General features: G+C 36.9%; 1 protein-coding gene across 1 annotated transcript in view; it reads left to right on the top strand.

The window, feature by feature from the left end:
* Positions 1 to 20,771, top strand: part of CNTN1 (contactin 1) — a gene marked incomplete at both ends in the record, with an annotated part of 130,038 nt that overhangs the window by 96,318 nt on the left and 12,949 nt on the right. The window contains 5 exon segments of the mRNA XM_082280428.1: positions 683 to 841; positions 4,090 to 4,239; positions 7,655 to 7,725; positions 10,983 to 11,217; positions 14,824 to 14,927. Coding sequence (XP_082136554.1) covers positions 683 to 841; positions 4,090 to 4,239; positions 7,655 to 7,725; positions 10,983 to 11,217; positions 14,824 to 14,927 — 719 coding nt within the window.

Below are 20,771 nucleotides of genomic sequence, written 5' to 3'. Positions count from 1 at the left end.
GGGCCTCATTCAATCAGATTGTTGGATAATTATCTGAATCATGTTGGCATATTACTATCTCTGAATGTTGAAGCAGAAAATGTCTCAATAGTTCTAATGCATTGTATCTGTTTTTAAACAACAGTTAATACGTATCAGATAACTTTGTATCATATAAAACAGAAGCATAATAACAAAACCAGAACTTTGTAGGAACTTTGAGTCTGATGAGGGCTTTACCGCATTGAGCTAATATGAAGGCCAAGAAAAATGGGAAGAGATCTATAGAATTCTCTTTAAAGATACTATTTTTCTCCAAAATAAGTTACAAGGTTTTCCATATAACTTGCACTCAGGGCCTATACAGCACAAGCAGAAGTGTAGGTTAAAGGTGGGCCCCCAATAAGGTCATTATTAGGTGGAATTTGAGAAGGAAAATTTTGTGGTTTTTTTCTGAGTTCAATTTTGCGTTTTTTTCTGAGTTCAATTTTGCTTTGTAAAATGAGCAGCAACAGTTTCAAAGTAGCATCTTTTCATTTAAGAATATCTCAATATTGATTAGGCAAGAATCATGGAAGTTTTATTTGGTTGTTATTAAATGCAAGAGCAGCTGTCCTTTGAATCACTCTGTAGAGTATTAAAAGTTGATGAACTTTAATTTTCAGCATACTTATTTTGTTAATTGAACCCTCTTTTTCCCCAGGTCCTCCAGGCCCTCCTGGAGGTATAAGAGTAGAAGAAATTAGAGACACTGCTGTAGCACTTACCTGGAGTCGTGGAACAGACAATCATAGTCCTATTTCTAAATACACTATCCAGTCAAAAACCTTTCTGTCTGACGAGTGGAAAGATGCCAAAACAGGTAAGAGTAATGCCAGAAGTAATAAAGACAATAAGTTTTAAAGTATGATTGTTAGAAAGTTTGACTAATCAGAAAATAATCACAATAAAAGGAAACCAGGGGTTCTGTTAATGTCTCCTGCAGGTTTACTGTCTTGTCAGTGTGTTTTCAGCAGTTTTGTCACCAGCATTTGGAGGGCCTGAACTGAATATCAAGAAATACAGAAAAGAGCAGGCCAGAGTTGCTACCTGGTTTTTTTGCCTCTTTCCTTGTTACCTAAAACATTCAACATCAACTACTGGAATCATAAAAATTTATTTGCAGTTTAATTTAGATAACAAGTGGGTGTCTTCATTTCTATATTTGTTATGGAGAAAGCTGATTAAAGTTGTCTGCTTTTTCCTGGAAGCAGAATAAGTTCCAGTTGCATTAAAACTGGCACCCCTAGAGAAAACATAGCTAAGATTATCCTTCTAACCACTGGATGTCATCATTGTGCCACAAAATTGCAGTTTAAGACGCACCTACCTGAGTACAGGACATGCTAATATAATTTTTTTTTCAGTATTTAACATAAAAGCATAAATTCTAAAATATTTTTAAGCTACCAGTATCTCTGAAATCTTTATGAAGGCTAGATTGTCACAAGCTATACAGAATTTTCCTATTGATATGTTTCATTATCCCACCCTTATGAATTACAATTTAAGTGTTTTCCTGTGGAATTAAGATATCCCATACTCAGCATTTCTAAATTCTAAGAACATTAATGGTTTCAGTGATTGTCTTCTATTTAAGTTGTCACTTGAAACTACAGATGTGTAAGAAATAGACTGACATATTGAGCTGAAAATCTGTTACATTTTTTAGAGTAAAAAGTTAGAAATACTAGGCCATCTGCCTTAAATGATATTTTTCTTTCAGACTATGTAGTATATGTAGTTCTATTGGATATAATTGTCTTCATCAGTCAGCACTGATATTTTTTATGTCAAAGTAGCTTGGAAAATAAACCCAGAAAGTTCCCCAGCCCCTTCTTACCTCTTATATCTTGTTTAATGGCTTCTGTAGAATAGATTTCTTTGAACTTAAAAAAAAAAAAAAAAAATTAATGTAGAAATTAGAACTGTTCAAATAACTGATTATTTGCTTCAGTAACAATAGCTGCAGGGGGGAGGATCCTGTTAGTCTCTGCTTTTTTCAGGATAAATTATATTTTATTTCCTATTCATCCTTTAGTTTTCCATTTAAAAAAATAAGGAAATGTGAAGAATTTCAGGTGGCAACTGATACTGTTTTGTGCTGTGTGTTACTGGAACTGGAAATGGAGGTGTAAGAGTTAACATAAGTGTTGGTTTCAGATTTTCACTGATTCAGAGCAGAGACTTGAAACCACCTCTCTCACTTCTCAGGAACATTCCCTACTTGCAGTGTTGTAGGCATGATGGGATGAACTTCTCTGCATCTCTGAAGTTCTCTGCTTCTCAGAATTATTGAGATAGTCTTTGAGACATGCAGTCAGACTTTGAATCTTACCCTAAAGAATGCTGAGCGGGATTCACATCTTGGGTGGGACAGGGAGAAATCTAGATTGTTGAATTTCTTTTTAAAGACACTAGCACAAAAGATATACATTATTAATTTCTGAGAAGTTGAAAGTAACTATTCTGGTGTTTTCAAAATCGTTACTTTTTCATTTGAGCCACACTGAGGAATTTTGATAAATAGATGATTCCCTCAAAAGAGGTAAAATCACCATAGTAACCATCACTGGCGCCACTGCAATCTTTTACTTAATTGCTGAGCTGCTCCCATTTTGACTCAGTGTTAACTTTTGTATTAATGACATATGATGAACAGTCCAAATTGATCTGTCATCAAATGTTTAGGCTATCAGTTAATGCTGCGAATTTTCAATGTGTGAAAAAAGAAAATATATTTTGGCACTGCATTTTGGAAATATTGTTGTTATTATTACTACTAGCATTATTCCCCCAACCAAATCATTCATCTCGGGTTTCATAATACTGAGTGTGTTTTGTGAAAGAAGTGTATTCTACTAATCTACAGTATGGAAATGGGTTATGTAATAAGTTGTTTACATTTATGTTGGTCTTTCCAATTAAGGGGGTCAGATTCTCATCGTGCCAAGTATTCATAATCGTTCTTGGAATCTGTGGGACAGCAAAATTAAATTAAGAGATCAGCTGTAGCCCAGGAGGACATTGAAGGAATGTCAAGTTTATATCACAGCTTGGATGACATGGGAGGTTTGCAGTAGCTCTACTGACTAGACAGAAAAATAATTTGAGTAAGGATGAGGGAGCGTGGTGGGCAGGTAGAAAGAAAAATGGAAAGTGTGTTTCTTTCTCCTTCAGGACGTCACTTTGGAATGAAAAATTTAATGATCATTAGGAAGAGGGCAGTTGTGTCATTATCTAGTGCTTACACTGGTTGTTACAACTGGTTGTTGCCTGTTTTTTTTGCAGGCATTGCATTTATATTTTAATTTCAAATCATCTGCCTTTCCAGTGCAGAATATCTCAGTTCTCATCTTCCTCTGAAAACAATACTTTTACTTTGACAAACAACTCGTTTGTATATAAATGAAAATCCTCTGTCTTTCCATAGCTGCAGACAGCTACAGAAACAGCCCCTATTGTCTGTGAATTGCAGTCAGTCATGAGTTACTCATTTTATTTATGATGAAAATGCTCATCCTTATGGCAAGAACAGGTCTTTTCACAGGAATTACAAGAACATTTACCTTTCTTGATCAGAACCAGATAGCAAGTTGTAACACGTTCACTAATTAGGTGCAGCAAATTAGGACCACATTTTATAAACCACTCTTAATCAATTGATTGAACCCTACATGTCTAGCCATTGCCTATCTGTATAATGAATTTTTATTTTACTGTTTCTGCATTACAGATTTCTCACTGCATTTGTCTGTAGATAAAATGAAATTCTACAGCTACCATGTGTAATTAGTAAGGAAATCTTGTAACTACATGTACTAGTTCACACCCAGTTAAGACTTAAAAGTGTATGAGGGTTTATCCAGGATAGTGTCATAGCTTCCACATTCCCAGTCACTGCTGTGAGTACTCCTTGTAAAATGTGGTATTCCTAATGTACAACATCAGGTTTCCTGTAGTTGTCTATGTGTGGTTGAAGAATAGTGCAAGTTCTGTTGCAATCAACCACACTGTTGCGGACCTAAGTGTGAAAATTCTGTTTTCTGAAGCATTTAATCTTTTTTTTAGACCCATCAGATATTGAAGGAAATATGGAATCTGCTACAGTGATCGATTTAATTCCATGGATGGAATATGAATTCCGAATAATAGCAACAAACACTCTGGGGACAGGAGAACCTAGTATGCCATCACAGAGGATTAGAACTGAAGGCGCTCGTACGTAAACAGAAATGTCAAGTTTTTGTCATGTGTTTCTCAATGTTTACATTTTTATTCACCAATTTGGTAATTTTAGGTTTTATTTTTAAAAAAGCATCTTATAAGATCCAAGTGCAGAGAATATATTTTCAGCCACCCCCTACTAGAGATTGTGGTACGCAAGTACCAAACTATCAAGATGTGATAGCATCAAAGCAGACAGAAAAGAAATGGTTGTGATATGGCAAATTTGTCTGCTTTGTTGAAACAGAATTATACTGTATCTTTCAGAGATTCCCCCACTGTATCTGTCAGTCAGGTTGTGTGTGTATGAGCGCATGCACGTTTGGGACCGTGGTTCAGGACTTATGAAAAAACATGCATGTATTTAAGAAGGAAAATGTCCATTTGCCATTTGTTTGCATTCTAACTAAAGAATACATGACAAGATGTGTGTTCTACTGGATAATACTAATTTTCTGTGATTGAAGGTTTGGTCTGGTGTCTTCTTACTTCAAGTCACATATGGGACATTATCCAACACAACATACTCTCTTATCAGTCTGGTTATTCAGAGTTAATAGCTCAGAGCATATTTAAGGATATTCTTTAGGCTCAGGCACATCCTTTTTAAAATGAATTCTCCAAAATGAGGAATTAGATGTTACTATTCCAGATAATACATTCTGGTTTGACTGTACAGAGGAGATAATATCAGTGTTCTAGGGGGTAATGTATCACTGCACAAAGTGTGTATCCAGCAAGGCCTGTGTACCCCACAGTAGCACCCACTTGCAATCTAGATTTTTTTACAATTGTTTCCCATAGCTTGAGATTTGAAACTAAAAATGAAAAACCAGAGGTAAAAATTAACTTTTGCAATTACACCTGCTAGGCCATAACTTTGATTAGATAGTATTTTCAAAATAAAATGTATTTGCATTGTAAATTTCAAAACATTCATTAAAGACAAATTTGGTCCATTAAAACTTTGTTGCTTGGGGAGAAAGAAAAGAAATTGGTTAAATTATTTTGGATAGGGAAGGAAAAGCCACAGAACTTCAATACTAAAGTAAAAGATAATCACTGCCTAGAAAATTGACTACTAGCATCATATGTCTATGACTCAAGAGCTGCATTTGAAGGCCAAGAATCTACAGAAAAAATCTACACATGCTTCTTTGAATGCCTGGTGCACAATAGACATTTTTAAAATGTTAGAAAAGACACAGATAAAGAGAGAAATAATGCTAACAGGTGGAATAGGGGTAGCGTCCTGCAGTTTGCAGTGTGCCACATTCATGGCATTTCTTGTAGCCTTCCCAGAAATGGCATGCTTTCCAGTTTTGTAGCAGAATGTACCTCTTTTGCAAGAAGTAGTCTATTAGTCTGTTGTCTGATTCCCCAGGCACAGCACCATGCTCTGGCAGACTGTGAGACAATTTTTGGCAAACCATGCAAAATGTTAATGGAGTCTTCTGAGGCATCAGTCACCACTTCATGCCATGCCAAAATAGGGTATAAATAATTTACAGTTTACAGATTAACTTCTGCACCCAAGTGTGTTTTCTGCCAGGAGCTGGAGTTATAAGCAACAGTAGAATTTGGGTTGCACTGTCAGTGTCAAGGGTGCTACAGAAGCAGTATGCACAACTGCGTGTGCATTTTCATGTAATTCTGAAAAACGTGAATAACAAACAACAAGCCAAGTCCACATATTGTAGTTATTATTGCTAACATTTTTTCTGTGTTAAACAGCAACAAACAGGGCTGTGTCTTTGTTGTACTATGTGGGTGACAAATAATGTCTGTTACACTTAAAAGTTGTCAGTGTCTTTTTCAATTTTGAAGTCTCTCTTCTGGTAGATAACTAAATTCAATAACTTATTAGCATGCTAAGACTGTGTGCAATGTTTTTATTTTTAATGAAACAGCTTGCTTCATCAGTAACATTTCACAGTGATTTCTTGAAATTCAATGGATCAAGGTCTGATTTTATGTATTTTAGCTTCTGGGTGCATAAGAGTAATTGTCTAAGTATAGTTGTCTAAATTAGTTACCTGGTCTTAACAGACAGAGAAGCCTGGGTTTAATGGTTGGGAGAATGAGGAAGATTCTTTTGGAAAGAGTGACTTGTTAGACTTAAAACAGTCGGGTGTTTTCTGTTCTTTGGCAGTCTATCTTCTTTGACTACTTAGGCGTTCTAGCAATCCTCTGCTTCTAACTTAGCTCTAAAGCTGTATACTTACACAGTGTGACTACAAGGTCGATTAACAAACCCCAGCTTCCTCTCAAATTGTCATATGTATGTTTAGTCTTGATCTCCACTAATTTATTTTCAGAAAGGCCAGAAATAAATAATGCAAACCATGCACTGAATGCTGATTTCAATTTCAAATTCATTTTTACATATTTTTTTCCTGTCTGAAAACATTAGTTCTGCTCTGATTTGTGTTTCTCCTCAGCTGACCCTCAGGAAAGGCCTCAGCAAACATCTTACTTACATAGTGCAAGAGCACTATGACTTTCACTGATTAGTGGAGAAAAGGCCTGATCTATCAGAATTTTTTTACGCGAAGAACACAGTTTGGGTAGGGCATGTAGCTAATACATGCACATCTGAGGCATACTAAATGCCCTGTAGGGAGTCTGTCATGTCCTAAGTTTTCAGTGGTACTTGCTGTGACAGTATTGAGTGACAGCAAATAAATACACAAACACCACAGAGGCTAGCAATAGAACCATTGCGCTCAGTGCAGAGAGACTGAGGGAAATGACAATATAGGAATGATTTATAATGGAGTCCTTGAAAGAATCTGGCTTTACCACCCAGCTGTGCACCAATGATAGATCAGCAGATCATATTTCACTACACAGGAGATATCAGTGTAAAATGCAATTACTAAATTATAAAGTGCTGTGCCACTTTTGCTTAGGTACATCTACCCATCCTGAACATGATAATTAAGAAGACATGTGCCACTAGTCTAGAATACAGTTAGTCTGCTAGTGCTTCAAAGATAGACCCATGGGTTTAACACTACACACGGCAGGTAAATCCATGGACGTAGGTGGAACTGGTCACAGTGTGTTAGGGTAATTACACATGCAAGTCCACAGTGCTTGAGCCCTTGGCATACCAACGTCTGAGAAAGCACAAGAACAATACACAGTGTGCTTCTCTTAAGACTTACAAGAAATTTTCCATTCCTGAATATTCAATTAAATATTTGTAGATAATACAGGGAGAAAGAGGAATGATTGCTAGCTATGGTTACAGCTGGCATGTTTCCTGAAGCAGTAGCTATACATTAGTCTTGGCAGATTGTACACCATCATTATTTTAGTAGTGTGTGCCACATGTGCTCATTGGCCTTGCAGCTGTCTGCTGCATACTTTGTAGTAATTTTTCATGTCTCTTCTGTTTCACTAGCTCCTAATGTGGCTCCTTCTGATGTTGGAGGAGGGGGTGGAAGCAATCGAGAGCTGACAATAACATGGATGGTACGTATGGCACATGCAAGATGGCATGAAACCTGTACTATCTTATATCTAATCTTGCTCCTCCTGAAACCTGTGGATAGTTTGTCTCTGGGTCTTGTGAGAACAGGATTTGTATATAATATATAGGTTTTCAGAATTTTCTCATTAAAAAATACGTGAAAAGGAATGAGGAAGAGAGTACCTTAGGGGTTTATGTGTTGGACATTTCTAAAATATCATCTAAAACATTCTAAAACAAAGAGATTGAAACACATAATGACCATTATAATGCATTGAAAACAGTAGTCTTCGTTCTGCTATTGAAACAATGGTTTTGAAAACTTGCCTATACTGTGGATATAGGTAAAGCAGGAAAGGAAAAGAGACACCAAGGTAAGGGGAAAGCAAAACCCAGCACGAGACGATAAGGATTTATAAACAAAGTTGTATAGGCGAAAGTAGCATGGAAGAGAGAATTGAAATCTGCTGCAGGGTATTTGAGGAAGCTAGGGAGAAGAAATAAAAAAAAAAGATTGTTGGATTCATGTCAGAGCCTATCAGTATCCAGGAAAAACAGAGTCATAGCAGCATTACCTCTGGCAAAGAAAGATGGTTATGTTATACTTGAAAAAATTACCAAGTTTGTTTTCTATTGACCTCTCTGTTCACTGTCATAAGGCTATGAGATACATAAGGCACGTTATCCTGTTTGTGTCTTTTGGGGAATAGTTGTTTCAAATGTAGCAGCTGAATTACCTCTAGGAAGAGTGCTTTTTCTTGTGGGAAGTAATGTAAAGATGTCATAATTCCAAGAGCGTATATTGTTGTATAGGGATTCTCCTTATGAATATGCAGATTTTAATCCATGTGCATATTTCCTTCTTTTTGTACTTAGGATTGATCATATCTCTGTGAAAGTTCTCAAGTATGATGCAGAAATAGCCAGCCATATCTTTGAGCTACCAGATTTGGGCTTTCCTGGGTGGGTTTTGTTTTGGGGTTTGGGGTTTTTTTTGTTTTTTAATTCAGTACAAAATATTTATTCAGTCTTCCTAAGTCTTTTAGCAGTGAAGAAAAGATTTATAAGTTTCTGAAAAAGAAGGTCCACAGTTCTGTCACAATATATTGAAAAGGTTGTATCTTAGTTCCCCTAATAACAGGTTAGGAAGTAGATGTGTCCTAATTGGCTTAATTCTGGTCTCTTGTTTTTGAAGAGCAAAAGAACACATGCAATGGATAGGCACAGAAGACCTAGATTATTTTATTTCACAAGCTTTTCTTATAAAAACGTCAACAAATTACAGAGCTACTTCTTGCATTGCATGTAAAGACGGGTACTCATGGCATTTCCAATATAGTGGTAACTTGGCTGTGACCAAACTAAACAAAGAAAATATAACCAGGAGAATAGTGACTAATGCAAGATCAGAAGTACAAGACCACTTTAGTATTTCCTGTACACTCAGGTAGATTTATATTCTCATTTTTTCTCTTACCTAATGTCATGCTTTTCACATCTGTTCTGAGTAGCTCCTTTAGTCAGACAAATTAAGCATGGCTTCAAGTATTTATTTCCCAAGAACGTCTTATGCTATATCTAGCACGGGTTTTTGAATAGAGGCTGTAGATTCATGGAGTCTGTCTGACAGACAACAATATATCTATCTGTAAGGCTAAGATAAAAATGTATATTGATTCCCCCAGATGTGCTGACATTTGCATATGCTACTCTAAATACTCCTTAATTAAGAAGAGAAGAACAAAATGTATGGCAGATTCACATGTTGCTGCCAACCCTTTTTCAGCTTTTGCTATGATTCATAAGCCCAGGTTGAATGAGACAGCCAGAGATGCAATCAAAGCTCTTCTAAGTCTTGTTTTGAAAGAACTGAGAAGGAGAGGTAGGAGTGGCATGCCCATTTTTCCTCATTTTTCTCCATTTGTCTTTCCCTCTCCCATTTTCTTTTTCAAAGTTTTTAGTGGATACTACAAACTATTCAGCTACTTATACCTACTTATTATGTGCAGCCATTGGAGGGAAAGCTGCTTTTGATACTTTATATAAGACCATTCAGAATATGATTTTTAAGCACCAGTCCTGGCTTTCTAAAGTTTGCTCTGGCTGACAATCATTCTGAGACTAGGGCCTCATCCAGGCTGCTTACTTTGGCATATGAGATAGAATTCTGGTTTATTTTAAGCAGCTAGTTACAGTGATAGATTCAGAAGATGAGGCACATCAAATTTTCATAAAACCTTGCACAGAATATCTTCACACATGTTGGCTGAAGTGCTGCAGTAGTGGACAAACACCTAAGGAGAATAATTACTTTCTGTTTCACTGCTCCAAGACCTTTGCCTCAAGAAAAGCTATTTCATCTCTGTGAGGTGATGCAGGAAGCTTATTTTCAAAGGATGCTTCTGGTCAACCTCGTGATGCACAGATGAATGATGTGATTTTGGCTGCTTGGGTGCAGTGTCTAACAGTTGTGGTAAAAGCTCCATGGACTGAGAAGGGATCACTGAATGTAGGGCTTTGGTAAAAGAAGAAAAATTCATTATGGCAGATTACCTCTGTAATTTCATATTTTCCAGTATTCCTAGGTATAGGAAATTGCTATAGTTTTAAGAAATATTTTGGATAGGTACCTTTAATGCTGGTACTGAAAGTGGGAGTCATTTCAGGGAATGATTTACCAGTTAGAAGCTAGGTAGTCTAAATCAACAACTAGATCCCCTCCATCATCAGTGAAAAGTGGTAGGATGAGTCTTTCTTTGAAAGTGTCCATCTTTCTTCATCAGCTGTGCCAATTGCCTAGGTGACAAACTTTCAGTAAATTAATATAATTTGGGCCAGCCACACAGATTTTCTCTTTCTCTTTTGCAGGAGTATCTACCTCCACACATGTACATGGACCCATATACTGGCATAGTATGTGTTACATATCGCTATGCTCCATTCCTTAAGTCATTTTTTTTAGCAACAGCTGTTTTACTTGGTTTCTTTCTGAGGGAGGTAACATGATATGTGTTGCACTGAGTTCAGATGAGGAAAAAGATCTTAAAACACTTTCCTAGCAAATATGCTAATACTACAGATCTAAGAGAGCCTATTTTTAAAGGGTGTGGGAGCAAGCCACTGAAGGAAACCAGGAAAAAATGGAGGTTTGGTTCAGTGTTTTTATAATGTACATATCAGTGCTTTCTGTGTTATTTATATTTCATTCTAGACCTAGCTGTTTAGCAAAAACTAGTATTTTATTTTTTTGTCTCTACAGCCTTTGTCAAGAGAATACCACTATGGCAATAACTTTGGTTATATAGTGGCCTTCAAGCCATTTGGTGAGAAAGAATGGAGAAGAGTTACGGTTACTAATCCTGAAATTGGCCGATATGTCCACAAGGATGAATCAATGCCCCCTTCAACTCAGTATCAAGTAAAAGTGAAGGCTTTTAACAACAAAGGGGATGGACCATTTAGTCTCACTGCTGTCATTTATTCAGCACAAGATGGTGAGTAAATGTTCCAAATAAGTTTTACACTGAGGGGCCAGATCAGCACTACCAACATCAGTAGAACCTGGTCCTTGACACTGGTTTGTATAGGAGAATACATCTTCAGCAGGCAAGGTGTGCATTCCTCACACGATACACTTGTTCTGAATAGCCAACTTCCACTTTCTGCTCTCTGTGTGATGCAGAGCACTTGGCTGTACTTGCTGTCAGTGAGCATACACAGCAGCATGCAAGATTCTTCACACAGCTTGTTAAAAGATTTAAGAATATAGAAAAAGAATTTCTTATGTTCATAGTGGTTGCCTAAACATTTACATCTTTATTCAGCAATGTTTCTGTGATCTTAATACATGTATTTGACATATGCTTAATTTTTTTCTTCTTAACAGACCACACTAAAGCCTAGTATTCTAGTAGATCAGTATCAGAATATAGCCCAAAACTGTGAAGGAATGATAGCTCAGTTGTATCTAGTTATATTTCCAGCATGTTTAAAGGCTCATTTAAATTATCCCTGTTACAGTCTTTATTCTGGTTTGCATTTTAGAGCTATCAAGTGAGTAATTCAATAAAAACCTCTTTCACATTCCATTAAAATATTTTTATTAATTCTTACTGTAATTATTTCACATGCTGTGATCTTTAGGACTGAAGTTTACATGACATATCCAAACTTAGCAGAAGAGAGAAAGTACTGGAAGAAAGTTTACGTTAAATCAGAAGAAATATATACAACATCTTTAATTGCGTTATCATCACTCAAGCCTGTTCTAAAAAAATGCAGTTTATTAATTTCTGCCAGAAACCCAAATAATAGCTAGTATTTTTCTTTCCGTAGAGCAAAATCTCCTTCTCAAAGTCAACAGATGTAGACCAAAGAGCCAAGAGGAGGGACATGATAGCAGGGCCACATTCTGACACTTCCAATTCTGTTCTGTACTCTGTGTATTTTATGGAAGATTTATGTTCATGGTTCCCATTAGCACTAATGGGAACTTTGCACACAAATTGGCCACACACAGAGAAAAGATGAAAGAGTCCTTTTGTTTCTCAGAGTAATTCAGGACTCAAGCTACCAACACCAAGCTAGCTAATGAGGTTAATACTGTTTTTCTCAGGAAAGTGCACCTTAGGAAACCATCTTCAACAGCTGCTGCAGCAACACAAAGGGTTTTTTTGCAATTGTATGTGTTAGTAAATAGCTATGGTGTAATGAAAGCACTATTGGCCAAATAACACTTAAGTATCCATCCTTGCTCAGAGGCTTTATCAACTGCTGACTGATAAGCTCCCATGTGTTTATGTTAGGATTATCCATACCATGTCAGGGGTGGCAAGAGTGTTTGTATGGTCTCTAAGTTCAGGGGCATGGTAGAGCCTAGTAGCTCAAAAAGACAGAGGAGAAGCAAGTGGGCAGTAGTGCCAACTTCCAGATAAAGAGGTCACTTGAGTGGCTGCTGATGTTCTAACACAGACTTTAGCAAAGCCCAGACACCTGATAAAAACATTTTTGGTTAAATGACGCCAGATGCAGACTGCAAAAGAAGTAGAAGCTACAATAGAATAGAAGTGAGCCTACTTCTTTGATTTCAAGCACAAGAGAACAAATCTTACCAGCAGTGCTCACAGGTCCTGCGTGGAGCTGTGACCGTGACTACTGCCTATATCCAATCAAGGAACTTCAGGGCAGGTTAGAAGGAATTTTTTCAAGAGATGTAATGGAAGTTACTCCGAAGAGCATTCTGCAGAGTTGTGTCCTAGCATCAGGACTTGAACAAAATCACCTCCATACCTTTTAGTGTGCTTACTGGCTGCCAGCCTGAACTTTGTATAGTTTTGCTTAGAAGATAATTGTATGATGACCACTATGTTTTCAGTGAAGAGAACATACTGTGATGACCATGTGATTTCTCCTTTTATTGGTAGAATTACTGAATTAGAAGACTGGAGGAAAGCAACTGATACCATCTTTCTGGCTCAGGAGAGGCTGCAAAATATTTATAGAACATAAATGACAAATAGGAATGTAAATTATTTGCAGCTCATAAACAAGCATGAGCAGATGAAATATTGTTAGAGTATTGTATCAGCAAAAGCCCTGGCAGTTGAAACTTTTCAGTATGAATTTTTTGGAAAGTTCTGTAATTGATACAATAGAGAAGAGTCTGACAGTGATTTGGGAATAGATTAGATGATCACAACTATTCCACCTGTACTTCTGTACCTTTGAGTCAGCAAGTAATACTATTACTGTTAGACAACACAACTTCTCAACGGTATTACAGAAATCTTGAAGCAATATGGTCATGCAATATTCCATACAGATATGTATAAATATCCATATATACATAAATACAGTGACAACTTTTCCACCAAGTTGTGTATTCTATAATAGATCTATGTTTCTCCAGTTGTAACTGTGGGCATTGTTATTCACGTCAGTGACTGGGGAATTTCTGTGTTCCCATGTGTAATAAGCCAAGTTCCATGTCTGACAACTGCTAGTCATATCTGCCATTGCTAGTAGTGAGTAATGATTGCTATTAATGAGTGCACAGGCTTCTTGCTTATCTAAATTCCTGTCATTGTGAAAACAATTTTGCAATAATGTATAATTTTTTAATTAGATATTTGCATTATTAACAGCCATTGAAAGACAATTACAAAAGGTAACTTTGCATATAAGATTATTTTGTTACCTAGGATACTTTTCATGAGAGATGTTACTGATTTTTTTCTTAATAGTGGCTGTTTTGATGCATAGTTGACTGGATGCCCAGTTGGAAGATTAAGTATATGAAGGCTTTCCTCAGCTAGGACTGCCATGCCTGTCTGTTGCAACTTGTTTCAAAGGATTCACGACAGAGAACTGTTCTTAGCTTGGAAAACTTTATCTTTTACAGACATTGCTAGGTTTATGCCTTTCTGAATTCCTTACCTCATTTAAAATTTAAGCTGCAGTGAAATGAAACTAGACTTTAGTATTTGAAGCCCTGGATAAAAGTCTATCACATAATGGTCTGTACTCTGCGTTGGCTGCTGTTCAGAACTAAGAATACAAACAAAATCAACTGTGTGATGTATGCCTTACAGAAGGGTGCTTTGGATCATTTCACACCTGTGTTCAAGTTTGTATGTGCCACTGGACAGCCAGGTATCTAATATCTGCTCTCACAAAAAATTTGTATCATTAGGACTGAGTATTTGTGTGTAACTAAAAAAATCTGATGTATGTAGTATGTGAGCTGCTGTCCCATTTAGTACAAGATCACTGGATGCTTCATTCTGTTTATTAAAGGCTGTTTTCAGTTTACACAAATTTCAGCAAGAAATCTGTTGAAGCATAAAAATACATAGTCTGAGCCAAATAACAGGATCATTGCTTTGTTTTTATAGAGTCATTTTCCATACAGATCATCACTGGACTTGAAGTTTACTTAAGAAAAACCAGATTAAAGACTAATACTTGGCTCACTGATATCATGAAAATGATACAAAATACTGAAAATAATATAAAATACTAAAGTGAGAAGAGTCCCTGTAAAAAATTATAGCAATACCACAAGATCAGATTGATTGTTTAACATATGTTTCATCTTCCAGCTCCAACTGAAATACCTACAGATGTGAGCGTAAAAGTTTTGTCATCTTCTGAAATGTCTGTTTCTTGGCACCATGTTTCTGATAAATCTGTGGAAGGATATCAGGTGAGTTTAGTAGCAACACTGTCAATCTTCTTATTCATTTACTGTCAGTAGTTAAATCCAACAATGATTCCTACTCTGGCATTCTGTCTCTTAGGGTTTGCTTTAGTTAGCATTTTCTGTGCAGGTTTTGCATCTTCAGAAACAGATTTTTTTTTGGCATTATGTACTTCATTATTAAAACATATCAAGAAATGTGTATTTGCACTACTCAACTGAAAAAGACATAATTATTTAAGGAAAGAATATTGTCTCTTTTATGTAATTGAATGCCTATCTCTAACTTCTTGAAACATATTGAAATTAAATTAAGGGTGTAATTGTCAACACATATGTGAAATTGTTACTAACTCTGGCCCACTTAAATTACCATCAGTTATTAATATATCTCACCCACAATCCCTATAGTAAGTGGGACTACTTGACAAATGCCTGGAATCCAGTACAACAGAGACACTGCTGTTGTGCAAGACAGTGATGGTTTTTGATGGTTTCTATTCTCCGCATGGAAAAGAGCTCTGGGGCATGTTCCATCTGGTCCATCTCAGTGGTACTACCCGTAAAAATTGTTCTTGGCCTTCTGCAGAGAGGACGACAACCACAGGCTGGGTGCAGTGGGAAATGTCCGTTTAGTACTCTAGCAGGGAAGTCTTAACATCATCCATGCAGAGTGGATGCTGACAAACTCTGCAGTGTACAGCCTGCTTACTTTGGCTGCTCCCCAGAATAGGAGTTTGGGTCTTTAGTTTGTTAGTGACTTGCCTTGTGATTTAAGTTTTCAGCTACTTGATGATATCCTCTATGTTCCAAAATAAACACATACAAATGAGGAGTAATCTCATGGAATGTATTTTTATAATTGAAACCCATAAATAAATTAATAGTACTTGGTTTTATATTTCCTGATCTCTGTTTCTGCCTCCATGAGATTTATGTAAAACTTTTGTGATACTGCAACAAGAATAGTGTCCCATGTAAAGGTTGATTTAATACAGTACAGACACAAAATTTAAAAATTACCAACAGAGGACACTGGGGTTTGAAATTAAGATAGTAATATCAGTGGTAACTCCTAATTTACTAAAGCAGCCCACTTTGGTTTGGTGTCTCCCAGGGATTTTGTAGCTAGAATAGGATGGAGAAATTGATGGTCATAGCTGAGATCTATGAGCTCAGCCAGGACAGCCCTGTAGCAGCGTTGCACTCTCAAGCTGGACAGTGTGCCCAGAAACTGAAGCCTTTGCATGCAAAGCAACCTGAACACACAGGTTGGCTGGCACACACCAGGGGACTTCTGGGAATGTAGAGAGTGGCAACTGGGGGAGAGTGGCAACTGCTCTCTGATGGAGAGAGCAGCAACAAGGAGTGCTGATAGAGGTTAGGATTGCATTTGTGATAGACCATGAAGATGGATGTTCAGAGTTGTAGTAGGGAATGGGGTAGTAAAGCAGGAGGGGCAAAGGTGAATATGGAAAGAACATGGTAGGAGAACATGCCCAGAGGCAACCCATGTTTGGCCATTTTTTAAAATTTTACCTTATTTTACATAAAGTCATCTGAGTTGCTGTCAGGGGACATCAGGGGAAGAAGGGAGGGGAGAGGATTTAGCAGGAAAGACCAGGATGAACAGAAGAGTCAATAGGAAAAAAAAAAAGGAAACAAATCAGAAAGAAATGTGGGGGATCTTTGGACTGAAAAGAGAACAACTGCTATAAAGGTGGGATATCCTGGGAGTGGACCGTGTGTTACATGGACTGTGGCTGTTCCGGGTGTGGCTTTGTTTTGATAGCTGTAGTGTAATTTCATCCACATATTCCTGGAGAAATACACTTTCACAAATCCAGCGTGAACTGACTGGCTTGTACATGTACAGTGAACAGCTACGTTAGAATATAAATTTTTTCTTTTTTTTCCTCTTTTTCTAAGATAATCTTCTAATTATCAGGACTGTGTAAAAAATTTCCATCTGACTAGACAATAAACAGACTGATAGTGACAAATTACTGCCCCACAATGCTCAATACGGTATTAATTCTGAGATCTTTTTCCCCAGGACAATCACCAGTCTCATCCTAGTAGAGGGGAAGGCAGCAAAAGGAAAGCCCATGCTTCTTCACTGAGAATAAAAAGAAAAACTTGTGTTGTGAAGATCAGAACTCCCATGAGTCTTGAAGGAGGCATAGGATAGGGCAAAACCAGAGAGGGCTGTTCTGGAAGGTTAAGGCCACAGATAGCTTTTGTGAAGCTGCAACAAAAGTTGTGGTGGAAGAAGTACTCAAACTGTATTATAAAATTCCAGTGACTATCTCTGGAAGGCTCTGTGTCTATTTGAATTGATAAACATTACAATAGTTATCTTTTTAATTACTGCTCTAGTGTAATACAGGTTAGTAGAAACTATCATTCACCAGAGCACCTTCTCAGTTTCCTTCTGGTCTTTATTATTACTTGAAAATTGCATAATTGACTTTTGAATGCTAGAGTTTAAGAGGTGGGAGTACTCTGAGCAAAGAACCTGAGGTATTTCACCTGTGACACAATGCTTCTCACACCAAGAGGAGTCAGATTTTCCTGACACTAATGCATACTGTCAGGATGACTGCCCTCATGGTGATGAGTGTGAACTGATACATTTTGCCATTACAGAGGAGTATCCTCAGCTCACACTTAAAGAAGAGATAAGGTATGAAAACTGCCTCCATCCATATAAAGAATTTAAGATTTATGAGTTCTTACAATAGACTGCTAAAAGCCATATCTCTGCAGTGCGTGCAGCACCAGCGACACTATCTATATTTCATGCTGCTTCTATGCAATAGATATAGGTTTATTTTATTAAACAAATTTATCACTACTGACCACCAGTGTCTCTTGTTGACTGAAGTATGCTATTAGCATGCTTTCTTAATATGAGTAAAGTATATTTTTGTGTCAGTCCTATGTAAAACTGTCAAGAATATGGAAGCTTTTGTTTCAGGACACTTACAGAAAAAGCTTCAGTATATTAAAGTTTGAATACAGGAGAGGACCATGAAAGACAGGTTTTTCCCTGTTTTTAGCACAGAAGGCTGCGCTAATTCATGATGGCTAAGGCATTCTTTCACACAAATCACTATTGGCTTATTTCCTACAAAAATTCATAGAGCTTGGTTGAAATTCCCTTCTGTGTCCTCTGGGGATTCATTGCCTATGGATTACCCTAACAGCAAAGGAAATGCAGAGCACCAGGAATAAGCAGACTGTCTGGGGATACTATATAAGCTCTTTAAGAAAGAGAGAGAGGGGCTACTCAGTATAGTGGGGAAATGTGAGCAATGAAGCAATGGGGCCTTTAATTCTAGATATCACTTCCCCAGAGGCAAGAAAGAAATTTCCAAATTATTTCAAGAGAATTTGAAATTATTTAAAGAGAGAAATATAGCAATAGTATAAAGAAGATAGTAGTTTTTCTTAGCTTTCAGGGAGAAACTCTTTTCCAAGAGTTGTTACAATGTTCCACATATGTAAATATGGCTGTAGATTGAAGAAGAACTTTCTGTGGTCATGACATACAGCTCGCACACTATAGGAGTAAAGTCCGTAACATTGCAGCCAAGAACAATAGTATTTGGGATTTAAATTTTATTAAATTTTAAAACTATATTACTTCTGTCTGAAACATAATGTGCTCTCAGTGAATTAATTTGCATTTTCATTCATTGTTCTCGCTTGTCTTGTTTGATGCTCTGTGTTAATCTTGTATTACACCCTTAGCGTCCCTGTACTGCAAACGAATATTAAGATTTTAAAAAGCTTTGCAAGGTGGAGAAATTTAAAGGCTTCCAGAATATGCCACGATTAATAAAAGCTTCATATAAAGTCTGTTTTCTATCTTTAGGTAAAGATGTTACTTAATTAACATAATAGATCATACTAAAAATTAATGAATTAGTTTTCAATGGCCAGCTAAAATCAACAGCAAAGCTACCATTGGTCCTGTCATGGTTTATAGACTTTGGCCACCTAGAATTTCACAGACATCCTTTTGCTGCAGGCTAGAAACTTGTTTGAACTTTGAGACAGAGATAGACATGACGTCCTCTAGCTGCTGATGTACACACCCTCTCACACCTGAGTCAGCCACTTACAGTTAACACCTTATGGTGTACAGCTGGTTGCATTCAACAAGAGCAGCTTATCTACAACAGTATGTTAATTATAGTCATGTGAAAGAAATTCTGACTTGAAGATCATTATCAGACCTTCAGCTAAAATGACTGTCACAGTTTCAGATCTATGCCAGTGTGAAACAATTCATCATGTGGAGGTTACCACCCTGCTGGAGAAGCCTGCAGAATGGATTGGATACACAATCCTCACTCATTTTAGGGTAAAGGCTGTTTACTCAGGAAAATAGCCACCTTTGTAAGTGGGAATTTCATGAGTGTGATTGCCTAAATTACAATAAACTGGTGTTTAGGGTGCTGGTGGATGATACTTTTCTAAACAGAATGCAGGACATACATTTATAGAACTGAAGATTATCTTTTTGTGCATACCAAAAATCAGGTGTGCATGTTGAACTTAAAAAGCAAAGCCAGTTTGGTCTGCAGATACAGCATGATTGTCCCTGCACCAGAAAAGAGTGACAAAGGCCACCAAGATGTCACATTTATAATAATCAGAGTGAGTAACCTGTAACACTGTGGGAAGGACTGTGGCAACAAAAATTGACAAGAGACAAGCTACAAGAAGTATTTAGTTGACAGTAATCTCTGTGTAGTGATGCTGTTCTCCTGTCCAAAGACATTTGAAGTAGATGAAGAGAAATCCCCTACTAAATCCCCTGCATCTCTCCTCATTCAGCCACAGCATGTGTTCTAAGATTAAAGAAAGAAATATTTTTATTAAATATTTTAATTTAAATGTAAATAGGAGAAAATAAAGCCTCACCAAACAAGGGTTGTACCCACAACTTGTGAAGAAGAGAACTGTGATATTAAAACTTTGACAAGCTATCCATTCTTATAACCTATTCCTTAAATGAAGTTTTCATGGACAACTAATGTCAAAAAACCAGAAGGTTAAAGCAGTTACTATTTAACAGACAAGATGACAGGATACCTCATGTTACCAATAATGTCTTACAAAGTAAGATTTTTCCCAGAGCCTGAATTTACTTATATTAACTTCTTCCTAAAAAATTTAAAATGCCCTCATGTAGCATACACAAAAATCACTATGAAGTCAGGCAGAAGCTGAGCAGAAATGCTGGGGCTGAAAACACTCAAAATCAAAATGTAATGGGCATGGCTTTCTGCTCTTTCAGGTTGGTGCAGTAATTTAGTCTTATGCAAATAGTTATAAACCAGACAAAACCCAGAGACTGACAGTTTTTCACTCTCATTTGCAACTCAGCAGGCCATGCAGAATAGGACCGTTTGTATGTGAGGGACTGTACGGAATGGCATCACTCCATAGGAGTTACACTGTTTTCACCTGGTGCTTTGTAACACATAATTAATTAAAGTAGGATGGAACAAGTTCTTGGGGAAAAAAAAAAACCCTCATGGAATTTCTGTGTACTCTTAATTGGCTTTGTTTTTTAAGATGTTACAAGCTTAGGGTCATGCTTTTGCCATATTTTAAGTTTTTTCATATTCTTCTTAATCTGCTCTGACAGATGTTATATTCTGCTATGAAATCTGAATTTAGCTGAAGAACTCTAGAAAATGGTTATGTATACCCATCCAGACCTATGCATGCAGCTAACATGACTGAATACTGTAGATATAGAATTCTGTAGATATAAGTACAAAAGGGCAAAATTTTTAAAAAAACACTTTAGACAAAATAGTCTGAAAACGT

This window comes from Coloeus monedula (assembly GCF_965178545.1).
Source record: "Coloeus monedula genome assembly, chromosome: 4".
NCBI lineage: Eukaryota > Metazoa > Chordata > Aves > Passeriformes > Corvidae > Coloeus > Coloeus monedula.
The sequence above is the reverse complement of the archived record's forward strand: the minus strand, read 5'-3'. Positions and strand labels throughout refer to the sequence as shown.